The 24,297-nt window shown below is 44.0% G+C and overlaps 2 protein-coding genes across 17 annotated transcripts in view; one reads left to right on the plus strand and one right to left on the minus strand.

Moving 5' to 3' along the window:
• The first annotated feature begins 7 nt into the window (after positions 1–7).
• On the plus strand, positions 8–12,801 carry TRMT6 (tRNA methyltransferase 6 non-catalytic subunit). 4 transcript variants are annotated; one of them, XM_079324676.1, is made up of 12 exons: positions 51–164; positions 631–750; positions 1,545–1,672; positions 2,074–2,183; positions 4,313–4,404; positions 4,491–4,574; positions 5,737–5,861; positions 7,088–7,452; positions 7,682–7,767; positions 10,862–10,964; positions 11,045–11,131; positions 11,993–12,801. In XM_079324676.1, the coding sequence occupies exons 1-12, from the start codon at positions 70–72 to the stop codon at positions 12,164–12,166; spliced, it is 1,569 nt and encodes a 522-aa protein (XP_079180802.1). In that variant the 5' UTR covers positions 51–69; the 3' UTR covers positions 12,167–12,801. The 4 variants fall into 4 exon arrangements, with proteins under 4 accessions (XP_079180801.1, XP_079180803.1, XP_079180802.1 ...); XM_079324675.1 differs by lacking the exon at positions 631–750 and having other exon boundaries at positions 8–164; XM_079324677.1 differs by lacking the exons at positions 631–750; positions 2,074–2,183 and having other exon boundaries at positions 24–164.
• Positions 12,802–13,887: 1,086 nt separating this feature from the next.
• CHGB (chromogranin B) overlaps positions 13,888–24,297 on the minus strand; it is a 70,054-nt gene continuing 59,644 nt past the window's right edge. For 10 of the 13 annotated variants that reach the window (XM_079324441.1, XM_079324440.1, XM_079324443.1 and 7 more), the window contains 4 exons: positions 19,041–19,084; positions 17,739–17,832; positions 15,267–16,957; positions 13,888–14,262 (listed from right to left, as the gene is read on the minus strand). In XM_079324441.1, coding sequence (XP_079180567.1) covers positions 14,179–14,262; positions 15,267–16,957; positions 17,739–17,832; positions 19,041–19,084 — 1,913 coding nt within the window. In that variant the 3' untranslated portion in view covers positions 13,888–14,178. Of the gene's footprint in view, positions 14,263–15,266; positions 16,958–17,738; positions 17,833–19,040; positions 19,085–19,961; positions 20,078–22,784; positions 23,173–23,985; positions 23,992–24,297 lie in introns of those variants that run through there. The other 3 variants (XM_079324437.1, XM_079324435.1, XM_079324446.1) reach the window with 3 other exon arrangements.

The raw sequence follows: 24,297 nt of genomic DNA on the forward strand, positions 1-24,297 counted from the left end.
GGCGGGCGGGGCCCCGCCCCTGCGGGCTCGGCGCCTGCGCGGGGCCCGGCGCGGGTGGCGGCGGCGGCCATGGAGGAGGGCCCGAGCGCGCGCATCCGTGAGGGCGACTGCGCCGTGCTCAAGCGGGACGAGGTGTTCAAGGCGGTGTCGGTGCTGCGCCGCAGGTGAGCGCCGCGCCTCGGCCCCGCTTTGCGCCTTCCGTCCTCGCCACCCTCGGTGCGGCTGTGGCGGGCCCCGCCGGAGGGCGCGGGGTCCCGGTCCCGGTCCCGGTCCCGCCAGGGTGGCCCGCGGCTGCCCCCGCAGGAATAGCGGCCTGGCGAGGCTCGTGTGACAGGCGGCGGAAAGGTTTCAGTGTTGCCTCGGTTCCTATGGCAAAAAAACCCCTAAACCCGGAAGATGTCCTGGGCGCCTTTGTGATGAGGCTTTGGAGGAGGTTTGAGAGTGTTTTGCGTTGGGGTGTCAGACCGGTGCGCGCCGGGCTCGCAGTTCTGTGCAGCGCTAACAGGGATTGTTAATTGCCCCGAGCGTGCTCGGCGGCAGAGTTGGTGTGTGGGAGGGAGCTGGCACTCCGCTCCGGGAATTGCTGCTTTGGACAGGGTGCCAGGAACGCTCTCCCATTTCTTTCCCCAGCTGGCACGGCAAGAAAGCGCCCGCAGCCCAGCAGGGAATGCTGAAATCGCTGGACACAGCCTGGGCTCTTCCCCTGGCTGCACACAATTTGGTAGACCGATGTGTAGAAGTCAGTGTTCGGTAATGTGGCCAGATATCTGATTCAGTAGGATGGAGATCTAAAGGTGCTGTGCTTGAAAGAGACTGGTTTGAAAATGGTGTAGTTCAGAATTAGTGATGAGTATAATTTGCATAGTCAGGGCTCATATTGTCAGGTTTTGGTTTGAAGTATGAGCGTGGTGTAGATCCTGATACTTGTTTAATTTGCCAAGGTTGGTATTTCCAGGGATAGCAAAGCCTGAAAGTTAAAGGCTTTGTGGATCTTGTTTTTAGTGAAGAACGAAAAAATGCTCACCTGCCTGGGTGCAATCAAAATTAAAGGGATGGTGAATTTTAATTTTTTCTTTTTTAATGAAACATTTCCAGGATTACAAGAAACACTCTGCTGTCTGTTTTCTTCCTAGTCTTTTGGCAAATGTTATTTCAGAGGAATTTTCCAAAATACAGGACCATGCTCATCCTTTTGCTACTCCTCTGCGTGACCCAGCTTGGGTTTAATATATTTCTGACTTTGTCAAAGAATGATGCTGCCAAGTTCCACAGCCTTGTTTTAGCTGTCATTTGAAAATTCTTTTGAACTGAAAAAAGAAGTTCCTCCTCTATGTTCTATTTAAGTTCTTTGTTCTTTTCCTGACCAGTTTCAGTTCAATGTGAGCTTTTTTGGTTAATTTCACTCATTATGCTTGTCCTGCTTTTTTTCAGGGATATAGATGAAAATGCCATATATATAAAGCTATAGTTTAGGCTCAATTGTAGTGGGTTTCAGACATACTAAAAGTAAAGCTTTAAGTATCATTCACTTCTCTGTATTTCAGAAAAATAATTTTTGAGAAGCAGTGGTTCTACCTGGATAATGCCATCGGACATATTTATGGGACTACATTTGAAGTAACCAATGGTGGAAACCTCCAGCCAAAGCAAGAGGTGGAAGAGACTTCCACAGGTATCCCAGAGGATTGACAGTTGGGAAAACAATTGCAAATTAATTTGTTTCTTTGATGACAAAGAAATTGGGAAAGCTTTCTATTAATCTTTTGTTAACTTCATGCTCTTTTATAATCTTTCTCTCATAAAAATGCATGGTTTTGTCTTGATCAGTGATTTCACTAGTCCTGTAACAAATAATCTTTTTAATGTGGGAGAAAATTTGAACCTTAGTCTGGTGATTTTATTTACATTGAGTTTTACCTTACATATTACATTTCCCTGCTTAGGCTGTACTTTGCAAGGCCATGGAAAATGTGTGTTTAACCATGAGAAATCTGCTTTCTGTGACACTAAAATCATGTGTTTCTCCCACTTATATGGAGCTAGATTTTACAAATCTATATCCTTTTCCTTTAGAAACAAAGGAAGCAGGGACAGATAATCGTAACATAGTTGACGATGGGAAGTCTCAAAAACTGACTCATGATGACATAAAGGCTTTGAAGGACAAGGGTATTAAAGGACAGGTAAAAATAAGGTTTTGGTGTCATTTCTGTGCTACCTTGATGGTTATATTTTAGTCTCTGAAAAAGGATATTCTTTTTATCTGTGTATAGATTTCAGTGCTTTTTCTTTGTTTTTCTGGTCAAGTCGTGTTTTTTGGTTTTACAAAAATGCTAAAGCTGTTTTCAAAGAAGACTTTATGTAAGGTTGGCAACTTTGTCACAGGAGGGTAAAGAATAAATTTTTATGGCATCAGAAATCATAACAGATAAAAAGGTACAGCTCACATAATCACTATTTAGTTTTGCTTGTATATAAGGTTTTAAATACATTTCTGAATTACAGAGGTATTAAAATTTTGCAATAATTCAACTATCAAAGGTGTAGGAAAAGATTATGGCCAAACAGTGAAGTCTTAACAAATAACACTGTGTAACAAATGTAGCACCAGTGTGCCTGTAGGCAGTGCCTGCCAGATGCTGGTGATGCTGGTGCTTACCTGTACCTGGAAAACTAAGAGTATTCCTAAGAGATCATTTCTGTTCTGTTAGAAAAGGGGTTGGTGTTTAAGCCTGCACCTTTCATAAAGTAAAGGATCTTTAAGCCATCCTAAATTATTACTAAAGCATTGCAGCCAGTTCTGTTCTGCAGATGATGCCAGACAAAATCCTCTCTTGTCTTTGGTTTCCCCTTTCCAATAAAACCAAGAAATTGATCATGCTTACATCAAGTTCATCTGCTGTTTCCATCTTGCTCTTTGGAGTAGTTTTTCTGCTTTTGCCGGCTGGGTCCAGGGAGTTTGGAATGGTTCTTCTGTTTCCATGCTTGTGTTGCTGGTTGTTGTCTCTTGCAGAAGAACGTGCTAATCAGACTGACAGCTTTGATGGGTTTTGTTTCCCCTGTCCATGGCAGAAGATCCCTCTGATTTTCCTGTGTGTCCTCAGCATGCCTGTGCTGTGCTTTTATTAACTCTGCTTTCTGGACTATAACTGAATATTCATTTTGAGCTACAGTAGCAGCAGTAGATGTTATTCCTCCCTAAATGTCTGTTAAAATCTGAATTCCTGTTTGTGAATGGTGTGTCTTGGTGACGCAGGATTCTTCCCTATTTCCTCACTGTAAATTTTACTGGAACATAAAACCCCTGCAAAACAACCCAAGCACTGAATTTATTTTTTTTCCTAGAATAATGCAAAAAAAAAAGTAAGAAATTCAGTTTCAAATCACAAATAACACACGTTAAATGTTTGAAGAAATAATGGCCTGAAAAGCAGCAATAGGAAGTGAGGAGTACTTGCACCACACTGTTTTTTAAGCAGGTCTTTAAAGCACAAGGGGAGCTGCACTGTCCAGATTAAAAATACTCCTTTTGTCATTTGTCCTCTTCATGTTTAATAGAACCCATAATTTTAACAGCTAAACTACTTGGATCACAGAACCCAAAATAGCAGCATTTTTGTTCTTGTGTTGCTGGCATGGAGACAAGCCCGAGCAAGGAAAATCCTGTTGGATTGGTTTGGTTTAGCTGGAAGTCCTAATGATCCCTCCAGCTGGAATCTGAAGCATGAGAGAGTTGGATCAGCAAAGGGTGGAGATTATAACAAGGAGACCAAGAAACCAAAGCTGAAATTCTGGGAAGACCTGTGAGCTAGAGAATGAAAAAATCGGAGGAATATTGCAGGAAGTAGTAAACGCTAAGGAGTTGGACATTGTGCAAGGAGTTTGTACAGTAGTGTGGCAAAATTTATGAGACTGAAAAAAATACTGGAGTGAGATGTCTGGTGATTAACCAGAGCAGAGGGGAGGAACTAGATGAAACAGGGAAAAAAGATACCTCAGAGATGCTGGAATCAGAGAGGCCCAAAGAGGGAGTTGGATTAAATGAAATGTTACTGAGTATTCTGGGATAAACATTTTCAGTCCTATTTTTATGCATAACTATGTGATTGAATTCCTGCACATAGTCAGTGTAATGCCTCACTGGTCCTGTTGGTTAACAGGGATTGACTTTGCCATTGGTGTCAGGAGAAGTTCATGGTGTACATGCCTCTACTGGGAGAAAATGTTTTCAGCATTTGTTTAAAAAATACTGTATATGAAATGAATGAGAAATAAATGCTGGCTGTAACAAAAATGAATTGTCTTTTCCAAGGAAATAGTTCAACAGTTAATAGAGAACAGTACAACATTCAGAGACAAAACAGAATTTGCTCAAGATAAATACATAAAGAAGAAGAAAAAAAAGTAAGTGAATTTCAAAATGTGAAAAATATGTGGTAATTCCCTAAATTGTTGAGATTAAAATAAGACCATTACTATGTTTTTTACAGATATGAGGCAGTTATTACAATTGTGAAACCTTCCACTCGCATCCTTTCCACCATGTATTATGCAAGGGAACCTGGAAAAATAAAGTGAGTTTTCATTCTGTTCCTGTTTTCAAATGATAAGAGAAAGATAATATAATACTTTTTGAATACCTGCACTATACCAAAGTGTACAATACTCCCCTTTATTCTCTTTTCTTGCCCGTGAATGTGAAGATTACAATTTAATGAAAGATAATGTGATGCAGAAAATGAATCAACATTGCAGCAAACAGGAGAACTCTAACATGCAGCACCAGAATTTACCATTTCCCTATCAACACCACCTTGCTAATTACCCACACAGACAGAAGTTCTTTGATTTTCAAATCTCTTACCTGCTTTGGCTGGTGGCCAAGCATCTCTGTTTTCTGGCTCAGTGATAAGATAACCAGCCACTTCCCATAGACAAGAATTGTTGTCTTTAACATGTCAGGGATTCCAAATCCTCCCTCAGAAGTCTCCAGAGTTTAAAAACCTGTGGGTAACATTGGGGTTGGAGTCAGAGGGGGCCATGACTACAGAGACCCAGCCCTATTTCACTTTCACTCACCTAACCTAAGAGATACATTGTTACAGATAGAGAAGTTGGACTGATACATTTTTTCTTAATGTAGAAACAGTAGATTTAAGATGTTGAGATTTAAAATCTTCAAATATGTATTACTTAAGGTTTCTCAAACCTTTTTTCCTTCTCATTCTACCATCTCTGTCACTGGACTGCTTTTTACTATTAAAGATTAGTTGTAATTTGTGTAGCTATCATTAAGTCTCTTCAGTGCATATGTTGGGTTTTGGTCCTGGGTTGCAGATGGGGCTGGCTCCTGCAAAGCAGGTGAAAACCACAGGGGATTCATTATTGGATCAGGAAATGCATCCATACCATTTGATCTTTACAAAGCTGGCATGCCAGAGAAAAAACAAACAAAAGGTGAAAAAAAATACTTTGTCTGACTGACACAGCACAAGATATCCACTTTGATATGTGCACCTAACTGTGCTTTTTGCTTTTCCTGGCTGATTTCTTGTTGGCTCCAATAATTCTTCATTATTAGATGTTTAATTATAAGTTTCTGTGTGGAAACTCTGAAGGTTACACTGATGCTTTTTCTGAATCAACCTGTAATCCACCTTTTTTTGGCAGGCTCCTGGGCTACTAGGCAGTATCTATAAGCAAACTGAAGTTTGTTAAACCCCTCTTGTGTTCCAGCCACCTGAGATATGACACCCTGGCTCAGATGCTGACTTTGGGAAACATCCACGCTGGCAACAAGATGATTGTCATGGAAACGTGTGCAGGCCTGGTGCTGGGGGCCGTGATGGAGAGAATGGGGGGTGAGCTGCACCTCAGTCATGCACACACCAAGGGCATGGAAACACACACCTGTGGGGCACTGCTGAAAGGCAGCACTGCAAAATGCTCCCTCAGCTTTTCACATCTGCTCTTACCACCTCCAGGATTCAAGGAAAAACCTAATTTTCCACTAGGGAAAGTTTTTGCATCAGTTGGATTAATTTTTCAGTACTTAAAAAAACTAAAAAAATTGAGAATTAAATTTGATATAATGGTTTATATAATTAATTTTGATTAAATTGACAGTCTTGTACGTTGGTCTGTTTTAGTTCCTCTCTTAGCATAATGACACTGAGTTCAGAAAAAGCTGTAAGGAGCTTGTATGGAGATTCTTTCCTGACATCTGCAAGTCCAGGAAAGTGAATGGCAGAAAACAGGAATAGTGCCTCTGGAATTCTGACAGCACTGGAAATGTGCTGTTCCTCTTGTTCACTGCAACAGATTGAGTGTGTGTTGTGCAAAATCTGTGTTTTGAAAGAATGTGACATTTCCTTGAGCTATTCTAGGAGAAGTTTGGCTCCTGGTCTGTTTCTAAAACTCAGTTAATCAGTTTCATTATTCTAAGACAACAGGTAGAGGTGACAGTTATATTCCAGAAGCCTGGAAAGGCAAGAAGTGATGTGATGTGCACACAAATGTGCTGTCTGTTGTCTGGGAAGCACACAGGCAGTGCTGCTACAGATCGGTTTTGTTTCAGATTTTTGGCCATAGGGCTCCTTCTGGAAGTAAATAAGATACAATTTCAGTTAACTATTGAAAAGTTACTTTTTGTGTTTAACATCTCACAGCTCTTCCTTTAGGGCCTGGATATTGAAGAAATTCTTTGCCTAATAAAGCTTTTTAAATTAACTTTTGGGGTTTATCCAAGCAACTCCATAAATAAGTAATGGAAACTGCATAAATTTTGTCTTAATTATTTATTAGATTAGCTTTTTCTAGCAATTTGTCACTGTTTATATGTTCTGAGCCTCATACACAGATATTCCATGAGTTACCTTGTCCTTTTATATTTCAGTAGTAATTGTCCTTTCAATAAAGGTTTTCTACTTTGAGGTATATTTCCATAGTTTGTTAAATTTTCTGGTTTGATTAAAAGCAGGAAATTTCTTTTTCTTAAATGGACCTTCCATTTAAGCATTTTAGAAAGAATTTTAAAATTTTAGGAATTCTGGCTTTGCAATATGTTTTGATTCTTTCCCTCTCACAGGCTATGGATCCATCATTCAGATGTACCCAGGAGGGGGACCTGTTAGAGCTGCCACCAGTTGTTTTGGATTTCCCAAACCTTTTTTTGATAATCTTCACGAATTTCCTCTCAGCAAAGTGCAGAGTCTCCTGTCTGGGACATTCACTACAGAGATTCTGCCTGCAGACCCTGAGGAGAATGCACTGGTGGAAGAGGAGAGCAATGGATTGAGTGAAGAGAAACAGACTTCCCTGCAGGAAACAGAGGAAGAACCTGCTACTGAAGCACCTATGGAGATCAATCCAACAGAAGAGCAAGACATGATGGACATTAATGCTGAAGATGTAGAATTTAAAGGGAACAAAGAAAAAGAAAATAAAGAAAATGTAAGAATATTTTTATGGCTGTTCAAGTTTCACAACGTCTGTGGACATAAAATTCTGCTGTCTGAATCAGCCCTGCTGAAATTCAGCTTAGTCAGGTGTTGAAGTGGAACTCTGGAAGTTGTCTTTTGTCTTAGATTAAGATTCAAAAAATGAAAATGCAGTCCAGGCAATAATGATTTAATAAATAATTACCAGTTAAATTGCCAACTGTTTGTTTTGTTGTTCAAAGGTTCGGGAAAAGCAAATGAAACAGTGGGAGAGAAGGAAAAAGCTGAAAGAAGCTGCTGCTTTGCTGAGAGAGAAGAATGCTGATGGGTGAGTCTGCTTAGAGCTATCATAGTTTGGGAATGGTATTCCCAGTTTAGTGCTCCCACTGAAACATCCCAGACCATGGGGGGCATGGGATGGAGCAGAGAACTGGGGGCACAAAAGGCACTGGTTGAGATCTTTCATTTAAATGGCTTGAAATGATCTAAAAGTCAATTAAATGCAAGCAAACATTAAAAATGAAAAAAATCTATTCAAATAAAAACAGAGTCCAAGGTAGAATTTAATTCAAAATGACTGCCAAAAAATCAAGGGATTCTAATTGGCAAAGTAGAACCTGAGATTTTAAGTTAATTAAAGTGGAACTAAATTTGTTGTTCTGGGTTTGGCTTTTTTGTTGTTGTTGTTTTGTTTGTTTGGGTGGGGTTTTTTTGTTAGCTTGTTTTTAGAAACTCATTTCCTTTTTACACAGGGGAAAAAACACCATATATCTTTATTTTGCCTGCTTTAGCTAGGATCAGTTATTCCTGGGGAACAATATATCACAAAGCTCTAATATCACAAAAACAAACACAATCAATACATTCCTAGAAATTGAGCTCCAAGATACTGTAAGAGCTTTTGGTGGGTGTGACTTTTCACTGTGTTCTTAGCAGATGCTGAAGTGATTCAAGGTAAGCAGGTAACATTAATTTAGTTAATTTAATAGCATTCATATTACTTTTTTTCCTTCAAAGAATATTGATTCACTGGAAATGAAGTTGTTCTGCTTGGATAAATTTTACTGCATATTTACCGGTTATTTTCAAATGCTTGTATATAATTTTTGGGTTTTATTACTATGAAATGTTTCAACTGATGCTCATTCATATACCTCATGTAGCATGTTTAAGTGGTAGAATTTATCAACATGCAGAACCAGGTCATTTTGTGTTCTCTGAAGCAGTACAGGGGTCAAGGAGGTTTGTGAAAAGCTCTGCACACCTGTCTGGCAGTGCCTGTGGCTGTGACCCCTGAGCTGCCTGAACAGTGGCAGTGTTGGGGTCTGGTTTCACTATTGTTTGCTGCACCATCACTGTAATTCTGCAATTAATGTCTGTCCATGGTCTGGCAAGGGCAAAATTAGTACTTGACTCCACTTGTCATTTCCTTCTGTGTAAAATACTACATTCAGTTGTTGATTGAGTTCAAGGAGGCCTGTTTAGTATGTCTCCTATTTATTTGTTTTCAATCACTTTTATCCTCCATATCCTCTGTAATGCATGAAAGCTGTAACAAATGACATTTCTGAAGGGGTGAGTGATTCCTGGCTTTAGGAAGGCTCCAGCAGGATGGGGGTAAGCAGAATTTATGAGAGTACTGTCCCAGAAGGCTCAGCCTGATCCCCTTTCTTCTGCCACCTGCCTTTTATAGCTACTGCTCCTCGAGATCAGGAACCACAGAAAACTTGGTATGGAATAAGGAAATGCTTCAAATTTGCAACTCACTACCTGAGTAGAAACAGACAGGGAAAATAAGGGTTTTGGGGTCTTTTTGCAAGAGAGAAACAGGGAAAGGGCAGGGAAAAATTGGTTAACACTGGAGGCAGGGAGTTACTGGGACTTACTGGCAGAGTAAAGAAAAGTTGTTCATTAGGTGAAGGTGGGTACCAACTTTAGGAGAAATCTTTAGGTCCAAAATTTAACAGTGTTTGTTACTGAATGTAGAAGATACCATTTCAGTTAAATTTCTACCTTCTGTGCTGTTGTGTGGTAAAACATTGTACTGGATCTGTTGGTTCAATTCCTTTAAAGAGAGTTGAGTTTTATAATGTTAGGCCACTGGGGGGAAAAAATGAAAATATTCATGGGGTATTTGGTATTCTCTTAAAGATGACTTTAGAGATAGACTGTTCCATTTGCCTGACACTATGGAAGCAGAAATTTGTTCACAGACATGCCATGTGTTTGGAATTAGACCATCTCCCTCCCTTTGCCCTTCTTCTACCTCCTCCTGCTCCCCCCTCACTCACTGCATCAATTTTGTGTCTGGCCAGGCTCCTTGCTGGCAGCAATCTGTGCTGCCATATGAAAGAGCAGTATTTGATTTTCCCCAGTCTCTCAGCCCTCACTTCCCTTCCTGGAGTCTGGCAGAGCTCCTGGCAGTGCCAGTGCAGCATTCCAAGGCATGGGATGAGCCTGCTTGCTTCATTATGGAGCACAACTCCTTTGAGGTTTGCATTTGAAGTAAATGGTCTGCAAGGCCATGGCTGGCAAACAACCAAAGTGGGAACAATTGAAAAAGAATTATCTCACCTCCTTATCTCTATTGTATTTACAAAATTGAACATCAATTTTTACCTCCCTTTTGGCAGGCAACTTTAATTCTGCTCCAGTGCTGCACATTCTCCTGGAGAACAAATGTTAATTGATGGGGCATCTCAGTAGTTTCTGTACACTGTGAAGAAGGACTTTAATTAGCCCATTCTTTCTGCACAACTTAATAACTAATTAACTAATTATCAACCATTTCTTGGAATGTAGTTCAGCAGTGGCTTTTTGGATTAAAACTGGAGATTGTGGTAGAGAATCTCAAACATCTGTAGATCCAAGTTATTCTGTGATGTTAAAATGAGAATGGAGAATAAAATATGAAACCTTTGGGTTGTCACGGTCATAGTTTTTTTTAAAATATTTTTAGTCATAACTATTAAGGATTTTTTTATCTCTTTAAATATTCTTTTTATATAAAATTATTAAATGAAGACTACTCAGTCTAAAGAGTCACGACTGAGGTTACATTCTAAGCAACATTTGGCAGTCACAGAACTTAAATTGTATTTGGAAAATGGTCTTGGGGCAGAGCAAGCAACATGAGATTTCTTAGATTGTAAGAATTATTGTGGAGCCCAACAGCTGAAGTGAGTGCTCCTGCAATGCATTTAATATTCTGCACTTTGGGGAACAATGCTTCAGCCTCTTAATTACACCAGTAGGAAGTAATGATTTGTTTTTACATTTGGGGAGTTGTCAGAGCAGTGAAAACATGCTGATGAGACACTTCTAAGCTGTAATTGATTGCTGTGCTAAGTAGGAGGAAATGTCACTAGAGGTGTAGGTTTCAGAAGTAGAAAACTAACTTGCATGAAACTTTTTTTTTGCAGCTTAATTGTAGCCAGCAAGTTTCATCCCACCCCCTTGTTACTTTCTTTATTGGAATTCGTTGCTCCTTCGAGGCCTTTTGTTGTCTACTGCCAATATAAAGAGGTAAATCAGGACATTACTTCAGCTGTTGCAGTTCAAGCGTGGTGCCATTCTGCTGTGTAACCCCTCTTTGGTTTTTTAAGCCTTTATTAGAATGTTACACCAAGCTGAGAGAAAGAGGCGGAGTCATCAACCTGAAACTGTCTGAAACATGGCTACGCAACTACCAGGTAAGGATGGCAGTAAGGGCTGCCAAAACCATGGGAATTCTGGGGAGCAGAACATTCCCTGAAAATAGGGGGAACTGACTGAAACAATGTGTAAGCTCAGGCATTTGCTCCACTCTAGAGTTGTTGGTATTCTGAAGAGCTTTTATGCTTCACTGTAGCAATTTCCAATGGAAAGACTTCACTTTCTTGCATTTTATTAAACATTTGCTGAAATATTTGTAGGAAAGTGAAAGGGTGAATAAATTATTCCTAGATGTCAACACAGGGTGGGCCTGACCAGGGGTCCTGTGTCCAGCTGCAGTGAGAACAGCACTGCAGTGTCCTGGGCACCAGTAAAACCTCTGAGACCTGCAGTGACAGTCAGGACAAGGAGGACACACAGCTGAAGGGACAGTTCTTACAAAAAGGAGTGATGTGGCTGAAAGGGATGGCTCAGTGCTGTGTCTGACCCTAAGGGTGGCTGCAGAAAGGTGATGGACAGAACTGGAAATCACATAATCCCTTCAGACTGGTTTGTGCAGCAGCTCTGGTTTCTAGCAGAGAACCTCTCTTCCTGAGCACATCATGGCACTTTTCTGGGTCTCAAACCTTGGCTTTTTAATTTTGTTGGCAGTGCCAAGAAGAAGTAACCAGTAAGGCCTGTATTAGTATGGATTTATGCAACTGGATTCTCCTCTGCAGACACTTTTTAGATAAATACACTTCCCAAATGGCTGTTTTTCATTGTGGCTGAGAAAAAAATGCATATCCTATCCTGTGGACTTTACACAGCATGATGTGCACACAGAGAATGGATTTTTAAAGGTGCTGGCTGTGGGGTGTGGTTTGGGTCTGTTTTGTTGTTGTTTGTTTGTTTTAAAGGTTTTACCAGACCGCAGCCATCCCAAGCTGACCATGAGTGGAGGTGGAGGGTACCTCCTGTCTGGCATCACTGTCATCTTGGAGAAAGGCAAATCTGATTCCAGTAGCTCAGAAGCACTGAAGATGGAGGAGCCATCATCTAAAAGATGCAAACTTCAAGACCTTCCTTGTTAACATTTGGAGGAGGACTGACTTGTGGTTTAGATCTCAGGAGTTTAGTGAAATAACTGCTGTTGGCAGCACAGGGCTGTGCCTGTCATGCATCTGTCAAAGAAAGCAGCAGAACTGCAGGGGAGTGAAGACTGTCCTTCTCCCTAGCAGTTCACATCAGCTGAATGTCAAGGAAAACCCTTGGGAGCAAACATCCCACTGAACTCATAGGAACCTCAAGAAGGAGAAAAGATCAAAGAAGACAAAGCCTCAGTGCAGGCTTGTTGATTGATTGTTGCCAAATCTGAATAGGAAGTAGTTTCTTAAAAAATTGAGTCGGAATCAACACATCCAGATTAGCTTTCCATTCCCCCAGAAAGGCATCAGAGGATTCTCCTCAGGATTCCACGTGGTGATCTGCTCCCACTTGGGACACAGAACTGAGCTCTGTTCAGTAATTGAAGAAAGAATGAACAGCAAAAATCATACACTTTTTTTTTTTTTTTTTTTTTTTCCCAAAGGAACGTAAAAAGAGAAACCTAATAGCAGAGATGACCCCATGCTTACAGCATGACTCCACATTTTCCTGAAATAAATACAGAGGATAAAGTGCATGTTCTTAAATTAAAATACGAAATATTTAAACAATGTTGCTCTTAGCATTGTCTGTCATTTTCTGAGACATATTCTGAGAGTTGCTGTATGTTTTTAAGATATTACTATTTTGAAAACTGCTGTATGTATATTTATTTATTCTACTGTTGGATCTTTCAGATGTTAGGCTTTTTTAATTAATTTTTTTAAACTTTGCATTTGCCATTTCAATTAAACCTCTTTTCCCTAAAGAGATTTATCTTCTTTTTACTTTTCCTCTTTTTGGAAATAAAAAGGTTCAGCATAGGATTTAGGAGGACAGTACTGTGCTGGCTGCAGCCCATCACACCCCAGTGGGAGCACATGGGGCCAGGAGGGCTTGGCTTCCCTTCTGGAACTCCCTCATCAGTGTCTGGACTGACTGGACAGAACCTGGAGCTTGGGGATCAAGTGCTGAGACTCGACAAAGCTGTAAAATTCAGTCTTTTGAGAAGAGTAATGCTCTTTCAGGGCAGCATTGGCTCACGGGTTATGTTTCATGGAGAGAAGCAGATAAAGGTTTCTCTTGGGGGAATAGGTACACTACATCTTCAGCTTTTATCTACCTCTGCTTTTTGTAAATTTCCCAGTGTTGTTTTTCCACTTTTTGGGAAGTTTCTCTTCTCTATTTTCTTTTCCTCCTTATATGAACAACCGGTAAAAGGAGAGGATGTAGATTTCACCATCTGGTTATCCTAGATACTTTGACAATAAAAACAATAAGATGGGAAAACCATACTTGCATCATAGATCAGTTTGAGAAATAAACAGTGTTGGAACACACCAGGAGTTAATTTGGATCAAAGCCAAACTGGCTCCATTTCACCAGCAGTAATACTGACAATCTCAACACTGAATCCTGGTTTTTAAATGTGCCATAGTCCTTGTAAAATGCAGTGAGAATTAGTAAGGAAACAAGAAATAAATAATTACTGAGATTTCAAATTCCTTCTTTCCTCTCATCTTATGCAAACTGGCAAACAAAAGTCACAGATGGCCTCCCTGTAACTTTTAAAAGATATTGGTGGAGTACCTCTGCTTTGTGCACAATCTTCACACCTGATCCAGCTCATTCTGAGATCACCCCATCAGCCACAGGAACAAGGAGAAGGTTTGGTCCAAGATCAATGGTTTTTATTATTGCAAACTCAGACAAATATATTCCTGAAGAACACTAACACAATTATCTCCAAAAGCATATTAAAAATACCTGCCCACATGAAAGGCTATATTACTAAAACTCATGCCATTCAGGTCTCAGGAGCATAACAGCAAATTAAAGACACTTTGAGCTGTGTAAATCACTACACGAGAGTGGACAGTGAGTAGAATTTCCTGGGTTTAGGGCAAACAATCCAGGGGCAGTGAATTTACCACAGAGCACAGGTATTGAAGAGACACCTTCAGCCTCTCCTGAGGCTGTTGATCTTCTCTGCTATGTTCTGCAGCTCCAGATCCATGGTGGCCAAGTTTTCCAGCTGCTTCTCCTGTGAAAACACAGTGTTTTACACATTATTAACACATTATGAGCAGTGCAGCTCATTCTTGGGAGATTGGTGAAATCCCCCATTTTGGACTGAGCTGAGGCTGGGGAAAGCATCAAAATATTAATTCTGAGAGCTGGCCCTAATTACAGCCTCATCTTTGTAGATGCAGAGCACCCTTATCCAGTGGGCTCCTGCCATGTCACAGCTGCAGGTACTGTCCCTGGGGCTCAGGTGAGGGTCCCTGGGAGGTCCCACAGCAAGCACAGAGTGCAGCAAGGGCAGAGAACAGGAGAAGCTTCATGCAGCCAGTTCTTCACCATGATGACCTGTTTACACCAACAACATCCCTACAAATCAGTGCCCAGCCTCCACTGCTGCCAGTGCACACACACAGTGACACACACGAGGAGCATCGGCTGAGGGGAGATAACTGATGGGCGTAGGCTCAGTTTTCCTGGATATTGAAGCAGAACAGGAAGTCCAAAAAAGAAAGAGGATTCACTACATGTGAACTACACATATGAATTCGACTTACATGTGCAATGCAGCTTCTGCTCTGCAATTCCAGCTGGGAAGTCCATGGGCAGCTGATTTCCCTCTGAACACCCAACTCGCTTTTCAGCTCTGTGTTTTAAACAACCGACAGCCCACGTGGTGCCTGTCAGCTCCCTCTCTGCTCCTGCTGCAATGGCACCTTTGTTTTGTCAGTCTGTAGAGCCTTGAGGGAGAGGCAGGGCCCAAAGAGGAATAAAACCTTTCCCTTTCTGCCTTGCAGCAGACTTTACGTCTTTATTTGTCTTTATCCTGCAAATTGTGCCCTGGGGTACTTCAGCAAACCCAAAGCTCCACTGTTCAAAGCAAGCAGATTTTTAAATCACTAAGACCTACTCTCAGAATGTTACTTACTCTTGGTTGTGTTTTTCTATGCAGCTTCCCAGCTGCCTTGGGAGTGGATTTGGAAGTGTGCTTCCCCCAGCTTTTCAGAGAAACTGCTGTACACTTACCTCCTCTTCTGTCAGGGGCCTCTGTCTGAGGCTCCTTCTGTCATTCCCAGCCACGTGACGTTTCTTCAGGTCTTCTCCAGAGCTGTACAGCTCTGGCAGTTCAGCTGACTTCTTCCTGTAGTTCAGAAGTTGTGCAAGTTGATCCATCTTGTTGTACTGCCTTTCCACATCGTACCTGTTCGTTTTGCCAGGATTCCTCTTCTCGGTGCGTCTGTGGTTCAGAGCGCTCTGGATTTGCTTTTCTGACCACCACTCATAGTCATTGTAGTCAGGGAAAAGGCTCTTCTCACTCAGGGCAGGCCTGCCTTCCACCCTGCCCTCCAGAAGCTGCTCCCCTGCACTGTCCCTTTTGTCCAAGTGCTGGCTTTTCCACCACAGCAGCGGGTAGAAAGGCCTGTAGGATGCTGCAGTTCTCTTCTCTTTCTCTGCAGGGAAATGGCCTCTGTACTCTTCTCTCTCTGCAAATCTTTCCTCCTCTTCATTTTCCACCTGGTCACTGCTGTGATGCTTCTTTTCCACCACCTCCTGCTCCTCCAGGCTGTCCTCAGTGCTGTAGTGCCTCCTGGCCTGCCCCTGGCGCTCTCGAGCAAAGGCTTTCTGTGACCCTTCCTCCTCCTTGTTCCGTACGTGGGATCTCCCTCCCACACGCTGCTGCTTCTCCTTGCTGAGATACCTGTCCAGCTCTCCCTCATTTTCATCAGCAAGGTACATCCTCCCCTCAGAATGGTGTGAGCCATCGTGGTGTCTCCTCTCCTCACGCCACTTCTCACTGCTCTCCTCGCTGTGGTGACGCCTCTTGTTCTCCTCTTCCCTGCTCTCCTGGCTCTGCTGCCAGCTGTCCCTGTGCTCCTCACTGTCCTGCTCTGCAGGCCTCTCCTCCTGCAGCTCCTCAGGCCCACGCCTCCCAGGAGAGCCACCCTTCTCCTCAGACTCTCCCTGATGCTTCTGACGGTGCTTCCACTGCTCCCAGAGTCTGGCCTCCCCTGGCTGTGACCCCCCAGCTGGCTCCCCCCTCTCACCGCCATGGCCTCTCTTCTCTTCATAGGAGTCACCCGCTCTGTGCTTCCCATGAGAACCTTTGGGTTTATAGGGTTCCCTTCCCTCCTCTCTTTCTTCACTCTCCTCAGATTCCTCACGCTCCTGCTGGTGGGAGAAGCCATGTTCCTGAGACTCATGGTGGTATTTCTCACTCCTTTCTTCCTCTCTCTCTTCACCTTCCCGAATTTGTCTGTAAGGGCTCTGCATTCCCTCCTCCAGGTGCCAGTGGCCCCTGGGGCTCTGATCATTCCCACCATGGAACTCATCCATGCTCATGCCCTCAGAGTGGGACTTCTTGGTGAGAACAGCAGCCTCTACTTCCTCACAACACTTGCTGTCTTTGCTTTCCTCTTCACTGTGGTAATTCCTCTCCTCCTCTCTCCCAATTTCCTGGTAGTGCTTTTTTTCTTCTGTGTGAAGTGTCTCATCCTGAGCAGGTGTGTGGTGTCCAGCCTCCTCTTCCTTGCTTTTGCCTTCCTCACGAGCAAGTTTCTCCTCATCACCTCCTTCCATGTACTTTTTAGATTCCTCTTCTGCCTGCCTTTGTTCTTCCTCCACGCTCCCAGAAGGATGCTTTTCGGTCTCTGCTGAGTCCTTGGGATGCCTCACTTCAGGCTGTTTGCTTTCACTTCTCTCTCTGTCATTTTTATCACCTACAATAACAAAAGCAGCCTCATGGAGTAATCCAACCCTCCACTGAAGTGTTATTTCAAAGAGATGACTGGCTTTCCAAAGTAACAAAGAAATTTGGACAGAATCAATTTCTTAATTCTGCTTTTAAAATAATTAGTTTGCTACTATTTTGTATGATTTCCTGGAAAAGGATTAACTAACTCCACTTAATTAGGCATTTTACAAGTTCCCCTGGAATTTCCAGAATAATTTTCCTTCTTTGGCTTTTTGTGATCACAGTTTAAGTACTGAATCAAGCTAGCTCTCATTCCCATTAAAAATCAATGGGATCTGGAGCTGTGTTCAGTTCATAGAATCTCAGACCTGGCCCACCACAGATGCTTATTCACACAATAAAAAGACAACCATCTGTTCCAAGTTACCTAAAAACACCAGGGATTTTTTAGCAAATTTAATTTTTAAAAAAAATTGACTGAAAAAAAAAATCAAAGAAATCTTATGCTTTGCAACAGTTATACTTCATCTGTTCAGGCTACCTAAAGAGTTTGTAAAATCCTCTCAGACACTCCAGGTGGTTCAAGGGGAGAGCCACAAGTATTAGCCAAGAATCCCTGATAATTCCCAGGTCAAGCTGTTTGTTCCCTGAGCAAGACAGACTGAACAGTAGGAAACCAGAATTCTGGCACTGAAATTTCGAGGCACCAGTTTCACACAGGCTCCAACACAGTAACAGTTCACCAACTCCAACACCTGAAACAATGCACTAATTCCTTTCCTAAGTTCAGAAAATATTGTACTTACTCTTCTTCAGGATTTCCTTGCATTCAGGATTAATGGGTGGTGCATTTGGCTTAGACAGAGCGTTGGACAGAACCTCCACTATGCACCGGGTTACCTGCAAGAGACAAAACAGGAGAGAAAATCCTCATGGGAAAATGGAAACTTTGCTTGTGACCTAGCTGGTGGAAAAGCCTGTTTGAGATTAGAGTTCAGGCTACTATTGAGTTTTGACTAATCCTGTGCATTTGGGCTTTGCCCCTTACTCCTGTAGGCAAAGAACAGACAGGCATTTTTACCTCCTTTTCTTTGCAGAGGCAAGGGGCTTCTTTTGTACATTTTAAAATATTAAATACTCTACTCAGTACAAAGGAGAGTCAAACAACATGTGGTAACATGGTCTACAAAATAAACAGACATGACACACACAACACAGGATTATCCTGCAGGATCTGTCCAAAAGAGGGTACTGCAAAGGCAGTTTGGACTGACAATGCTAAAGCACCTCTATGTGCTCTGTAATGGATGCACTCCACACCTTTTCACGTGTCTGTGCTCTAAGTCCTGCCTGCTTTTTAGCACTGAATATTCAACTGGATTGTTCAGAAGGAGAGGAAATGGATTGACTTAGGAAAGTCACACAATGTGCTCTAATTCTAAGCACTACCGAAGTACCTTCTCTGTATAAAATGATTTTCCAGTGCTGAAGTTGTTGGTGAGAACAAGTGCTCCTGCTGGTTGGGGGTACAAAAACCTCAGGCTGACAATCTGTGGGGATGATTGGGAGGAGATAATGAAACATTTACAGAGCCATTTGTCTTTAACTATTTCTGGTTATTAGCAATGTTTGCTGATCTAAATAATCACAGCAACAACCAGTGCAGGGGGTCTGGTGTCAGGTTAAAGGGTCTGATTTATTTAATCACACAGGGTAAGATCTCTTTCCAAAGCAGGAGAGGTAGGACTACAGCAGGAAGTGTGTCACACAGTTGGTAACTGTAGGTATTTCATCTTTCCCCAAAGCTGCCAGTACAATAACATGTACTGTGCAATATTTCAGATCACTTTTCAAGCAGCTGTACAATGCTGTACAATGCACAAGTACCACACTGACGCAGGAGCCAGCTCCCATTTCCACCAAACACACTGAGGTGCAGGCAGGCATCTCCTGGCAGCTAAAGCCACTCCAAGTTCTACACCAGCCATGAGCTTTTAAAAATTTACCCTTAGGAAAAAAAAAAAATTAAGCATTGCCCTGAGAGTTTAAAGAAATGGAGAACACATCAATGATATTTTCTCAGCTTGGTTTGACAAACAGCTACTCACCATTTCTTCAGTACGATCTTTTTCCACTGGAACTGTGCTGGCACCTGGAAGAAAAACCAATTATTAGAGACTCAGTAACACAAACATCACTGACAGGAGTCCTCAGCCAAACTGGTCTAATGAGACAGCTTGAGTTTTGGGTTGGCAGTCAACTAAACCAGGCACATTGCACGTTAAATCTTTCCTTATTTGGATGGAAAAGCCATGTAAAATTGAGGCATAACACAAGAGAAGAGGCATGGTAACACCTGCAGCACTAAAATAATATATACCAAAAATAATCCCACCCACAAAAAAACACAACACCAAAGAAAGCCACGCTTAAATTCCAAATGGAACTTTACTTCAAATCAGGTCCTTATGGAGCTGCACCTGTTTGATGGTAAAAGAAAAAAAAAATCAAATCCAACAAGCAAGGCCTGTTTGCACCCCAAGAATCTTGAAGAAGCTGTAGGTGCACCCCCTACCAACAGCATACCATTCTTAAAGACTTCAAAGCAGTTCCTGTCCCAGTCCTGCTGGAGAAATGCTGTCCAGGTGGCTCCTGGAAGGATGGAGAGAGCCAGGAGGGACAAGAAAATTCCCATTCACTGAGTGGTCCATTATCACTCCAAGAAATAAGCAAAACCCCCTCAAATCTTAGTGGAAAACTACTCTGGAAGAAGGCAGTACAACACATCCCTCTCTCTCTGCCCTGAGGATATGTGGGATAACTCACACCTCCTTACAGCAGTTCTATTGTACCTAGGCCAAGGAATATGCTTTTGAAAAGAAGCTATTGCCAATAAAACCTCCATGCTGCCTTATTTTATCATAATTGCTGCAATGTCTCCAGCTGGTTAATGAGCTTGGCTGCTGTGTTATTAATAAACTGTGTCAATTCCCATCCACCTGGAGATTTCCAGGAGGGAGGTTAGACATCTCTGCCAGTCACACAAGAGTGTGTGGAAGCAGGGCCTGTTGGATCCTGGCTTTGGAGGCCTCCTACACCATGCAGAATCATGGCACACAAACAGCTTGGTGTGCAGCTCTGAAGTCCTTACACAGGTTAGGAGAGTCCTAAATACAACCATGAGCTCTCTCTGGCTGGGTCAGTGAGAGACCTCCTGAAACAGATGAACATCATGCAGATAAAGGAGGTCAGTTTTACCTCTCAACATCACGAGAATGAACACTGCCCCAAGGAAGACAGGAGCCTTACACTATTTAAAGCAACACAACCTTTATTCTCTGTGCTGGCAGAGGAAGCAGACATCCCCTGGAGCACTGACTCAGAGTATAATAGCTGAGCATCACACAATAATAACTCCTGATATTTCTGTGCTCTCCCCCAAACACATACACAGGGATGTGCTTCTCCAGCCCCCATCCCTTCCCTGCATATACAATGCCATCAGAGAAGGGAGCCCACACAAGGACAGCACAGAAGGGATTCCCCTAAAATAGCTCTGCATCCGTCCCCCAGCATTCCCCCAGAGTGCCAGGTGGTGTGTGAGGGGGGATGCTGCACAGAGCCAACTCTCTCCCCCATCTCTGCTGCTGACTGAGGCAGGCTCTGAGTTCCTTTACTAACCCAGCCTGCAAACAATTAGCACCATGCTGCAGCCCACCCTGCTGCATACATGGAGAAGCAGGATGTACATACAGACATGTAGGATGTACATGGAGACACAGAGGATGTACATGGGAGACAAAGCCCCTTCCACCAAAAAAAGTGTTATTTTAAAAAGACATTTTCTCAATCCCACACGTGCTGGTAGCAGAGCTGCTCCCAGACTCCCCTTACATGAAAGCACATGTATGAGCCCCTTCACTGCCTCTTTTTGGGGAGGCTCCTCCAGCCCCTGAGAAAACCTGACAGGCACCAGGGCAAACATCTGAGTTTGTCCTTTTAGTGACACAGCCACAGCACATCTCCTGTGAGTGACACCCAGGTGATGGGATAAAGCACAGAGCAGACAAACTCCTGGATATCTTTTCCTACTTCAGGCTACTCTCTGAGTGCTCTCAGTGGCACAGGAAGACAAAGTCAGGTTGTATCCCTGCCTTTACTCTGTCATTCAAAAGCTCACAGAGCTTGGTCAACAGTGAAAGCCAGCATGAACAAAGAGGGAGCATCATAACAACGTCAGGAGAACCAAATGGTACTGGACATATGGCCTATCAACCTGCCTGGATAAACAGAACGAGCCTCCAACCCATGCCAGAGCCTGAAATAACACACAGAGACAGCTGCTCTGCCAGGACTGAGCCAGGAAGGCAGTGGGGAACCAGCAGTGCCCCACTTTACCCAGGGGTTGGCAGTGCCAGCCCACGCCAGCTGGCAAGAGCTCCCTTGGGGCCACCTGCCACCTGCAGGTGCTGGCCAACACGGCTGCCTCCCTCTCCACGTGTGCCCAGGAGGGGTGAGACCACCACCCTGACAGGGACAGCAGGATCAGGCAGTAGGGCTCCCACCCATGAGCTTGCAGGAGCACAGCAGATGGGACCACTGTGGGGTTCCAGAGAGAGCAAAGCCAGAGCTCGTGCCAGCATGGAAACCTTGCACCTGAACAGCAACAAACAAACCACAGCCCCACTAAGTAAAGCTAAGCTCTGGTTCTGCTTTACCCTCCCAAACCAAGTCTGCCCAGGCAGTTACAATCAGATCATTTGATTTTACCTAAGTGCTGAGACTGATGAATATCATGAAAAATGAAAAATGCAGGACAAATTCACATGGTTTTTGCTTGCATCTCCAAGATTAGAATAGATCTTCGGGTGGGTCCCTGATGAAATCCCTGCATGGCTTTGTTTCATCAGTGCAGATGACTCAGTGCAGTGTCATTCCTCATCAAAATGTCACAGTGTCTTCCTAGGCAGGATCACTGAAATTTAGGCATATTGATTTGCAGGAATACTAGAAAGTTCTTGAAGTTAATATTTAACCAATTCCACATTTAAAAGCATGACAGCCACAAAGGATGTGAAGAAGTACCTGATCTGTTTAATGTCATAAACAGGAAAAAAATATTTGGTAATAAACCCCCATAGAATCTATGGTAAAAGTGTGGTGAGTTTCTGTGTGTTGGGGTCTCCCCTCCCCGTATTCCACCTCCCCTCTTTGACTTCAATAAAGGCACTTGAAGAAAGTCAACTTCCACACAGCCTCTGTACAAGTCCTCGAAGCGTGGAGACTTCTAACAGATCTAAAGCCAAAATACTCAACCCAGAATGATACCGACTCTTTCAAGCAATGATGCAAGTATGCATAAAACATCATAGAGCCAAGTCACCACCTCATTCTATTGTGTTTAAGGTTCATTTCACAGTGGGGTTTTAGTATTTAATGCCACGTGCAAAAAAAAAAAACAACAAAAAAACCCAAAACAAACAAACAAAAAAAAAATTTAAAAATCCTGTTAGTTAAACCTGCCGACCCGCTACTTTGCCATCACCTCCCAGCATCCAGCGCCGGTTGGAAAAACCCAGCGGCACGCTTGTAACCAAACGGCACCGAGAAGTCTTTGTGCAGAGATGCTGCGCTGGGATGAGAATAAAGGCGGAGCAGGTGCCCAGCGCCATCCCCGCTCCCGGCCTCGCCGCCCCTTCCCGAGGGGAGAGCGGGGCTGCGGTCCCGCACCCCCGAGCCTCCCGGAGCGCGCCTCTCCATCGCTCCATCCCTGCATCCCTGCATCGCCCGCCGGGGCCGCTCCCCGCCTTTCCCGGCGCTCTCCCGGCAGGATGCGCCCCCGCCCCGCTCACCTGCCAGGGCAGTGGCCGCCAGGAGGGCGAGCAGCACCCGCGGCCCCATGCTCGGCTGGGCTCGGTTCGGCTGGGCTGGGCTGCGCTGGGTTTAAAAGGGGAGCGGGGGCGGAGGAGCCGGGCGGGGGGCCCCGCCGGGAGCTGCGTCACTGCGAGCCCCCGGGGGCGGTGCCGGTACCGCCGCCCCCGGACCCGCTCGGCCCCTCCAGAGCCGGGCAACTTTCTCACAGCCGGGGCGAGCCCAGCTCGTCTTCCCCTCCTTGGCAACTACCGCAGCCGCCCCTTCTGTCCCCCACTAGCGCTTCCAGGACCGCTGCGCATCCCCCGCCCCGCCGCGCCTCATGAGAGGGGCAAAGCGGCGCTTCCCTGCCTCCTCCAGCCCCGAGGATGCGGCACCATCCTCGGGTCCTTCCACCGCCACAGGATGCCGAGCGTCTGCCTACGGGAGGAGGCGCGGTAACCTATCCCTCCACAAGAATCACCGCCACGCTTCCACATCCTTTTCCGATCAAAGCTCTTCAGGTGCTGCTGCAGCCTTTTCTTCCTGCAAGGTTTTTGTCCCTTCCCCTCCCCTCATTGCTCCCTCCTCTCCCCCCACCAGTCCAGTACACTCAGACCCAGAGAACGACCGAGAAGTAATCCAAATTCACCTGGGCAGCGAAGGCACGCAGTATTCCTCAAGAGTTCTACTGAGGAAATCACTGCTCTCAGCATCCATCTCCACAGGCAAACCTCTTATTTGCTGAGATGATGCTCAGGGGAGCCAGAGGAAGCCAACAGAGATCAAGTTTTACATAGTTTCCTTTAACAGCCCCCGCTGTCCCAATTAGTCTTTAACGGAATAAAAAGCTTCAATGACAAGTGAAAACGAGGAAAGAGGAAGTCTGAATGTTCCACCCGGTTCCCTTCAGAGTCAGGCAAAGACCAGAACTTCTTTTGGTTTTCATTAACCCTCAGAGGACCATCTCCAATTTTAAGTGCATTTTCAGTTTTCTTTTTTGTTTGCCCTCAGAGCCAAGCAGATGGCCTTCTAACTGCCAGTGTTCCCTGAGGACAATGGATCTATACACCAAGTTGGCAGTTCCCTCTGTTATCATTGTGTGTGCCATTCTATTGTCCATTAACAATGGCAGGCTGCAACAAGCACACAGCCTCTAAAGACAGAAAACAGGACACAAGAACAGCCTCCAATCAAACTCACCAGCAGCTTCATGGTGCCTAAGGGAAGCAGGAATCCCAGCTCCATTCGCAGCCTGTTTCAGAGACAGCCTGGAGGAGACAGCAGGAGGCAAAGCCAGACACCTTGTTCACCTTGCATTCAGTTACAATTTCTGCAAAATAACAGAACCCAGTCACCTGGCCACCATGAAAGACAAACCATCTGCAACATCTCCCCATCTCCCCTCCTGCATGCTGTTCTTGTACTGTCTGTGCCAATCCCCATCTCCACAGGCAGATGCTTCTTTGGAAATCTCCAGCCTTGGCTTTGAGAAACTAAGAGCCTGTTTCAAAA

This window comes from Erithacus rubecula (assembly GCF_903797595.1).
Source record: "Erithacus rubecula genome assembly, chromosome: 2".
NCBI classification, from domain to species: domain Eukaryota; kingdom Metazoa; phylum Chordata; class Aves; order Passeriformes; family Muscicapidae; genus Erithacus; species Erithacus rubecula.

What these genes read in the sequence shown, in the direction of transcription:
- TRMT6 (XM_079324676.1), top strand. Translation starts at nt 70, where the DNA reads ATGGAGGAGGGCCCGAGCGCGCGCATCCGTGAGGGCGACTGCGCCGTG. An exon ending in GTGTCGGTGCTGCGCCGCAG is followed by an intron (nt 165 to 630) that starts GTGAGCGCCGCG and finishes TTCTTTCCCCAG; the next exon opens with CTGGCACGGCAAGAAAGCGC. An exon ending in TGTGTAGAAGTCAGTGTTCG is followed by an intron (nt 751 to 1,544) that starts GTAATGTGGCCA and finishes TCTGTATTTCAG; the next exon opens with AAAAATAATTTTTGAGAAGC.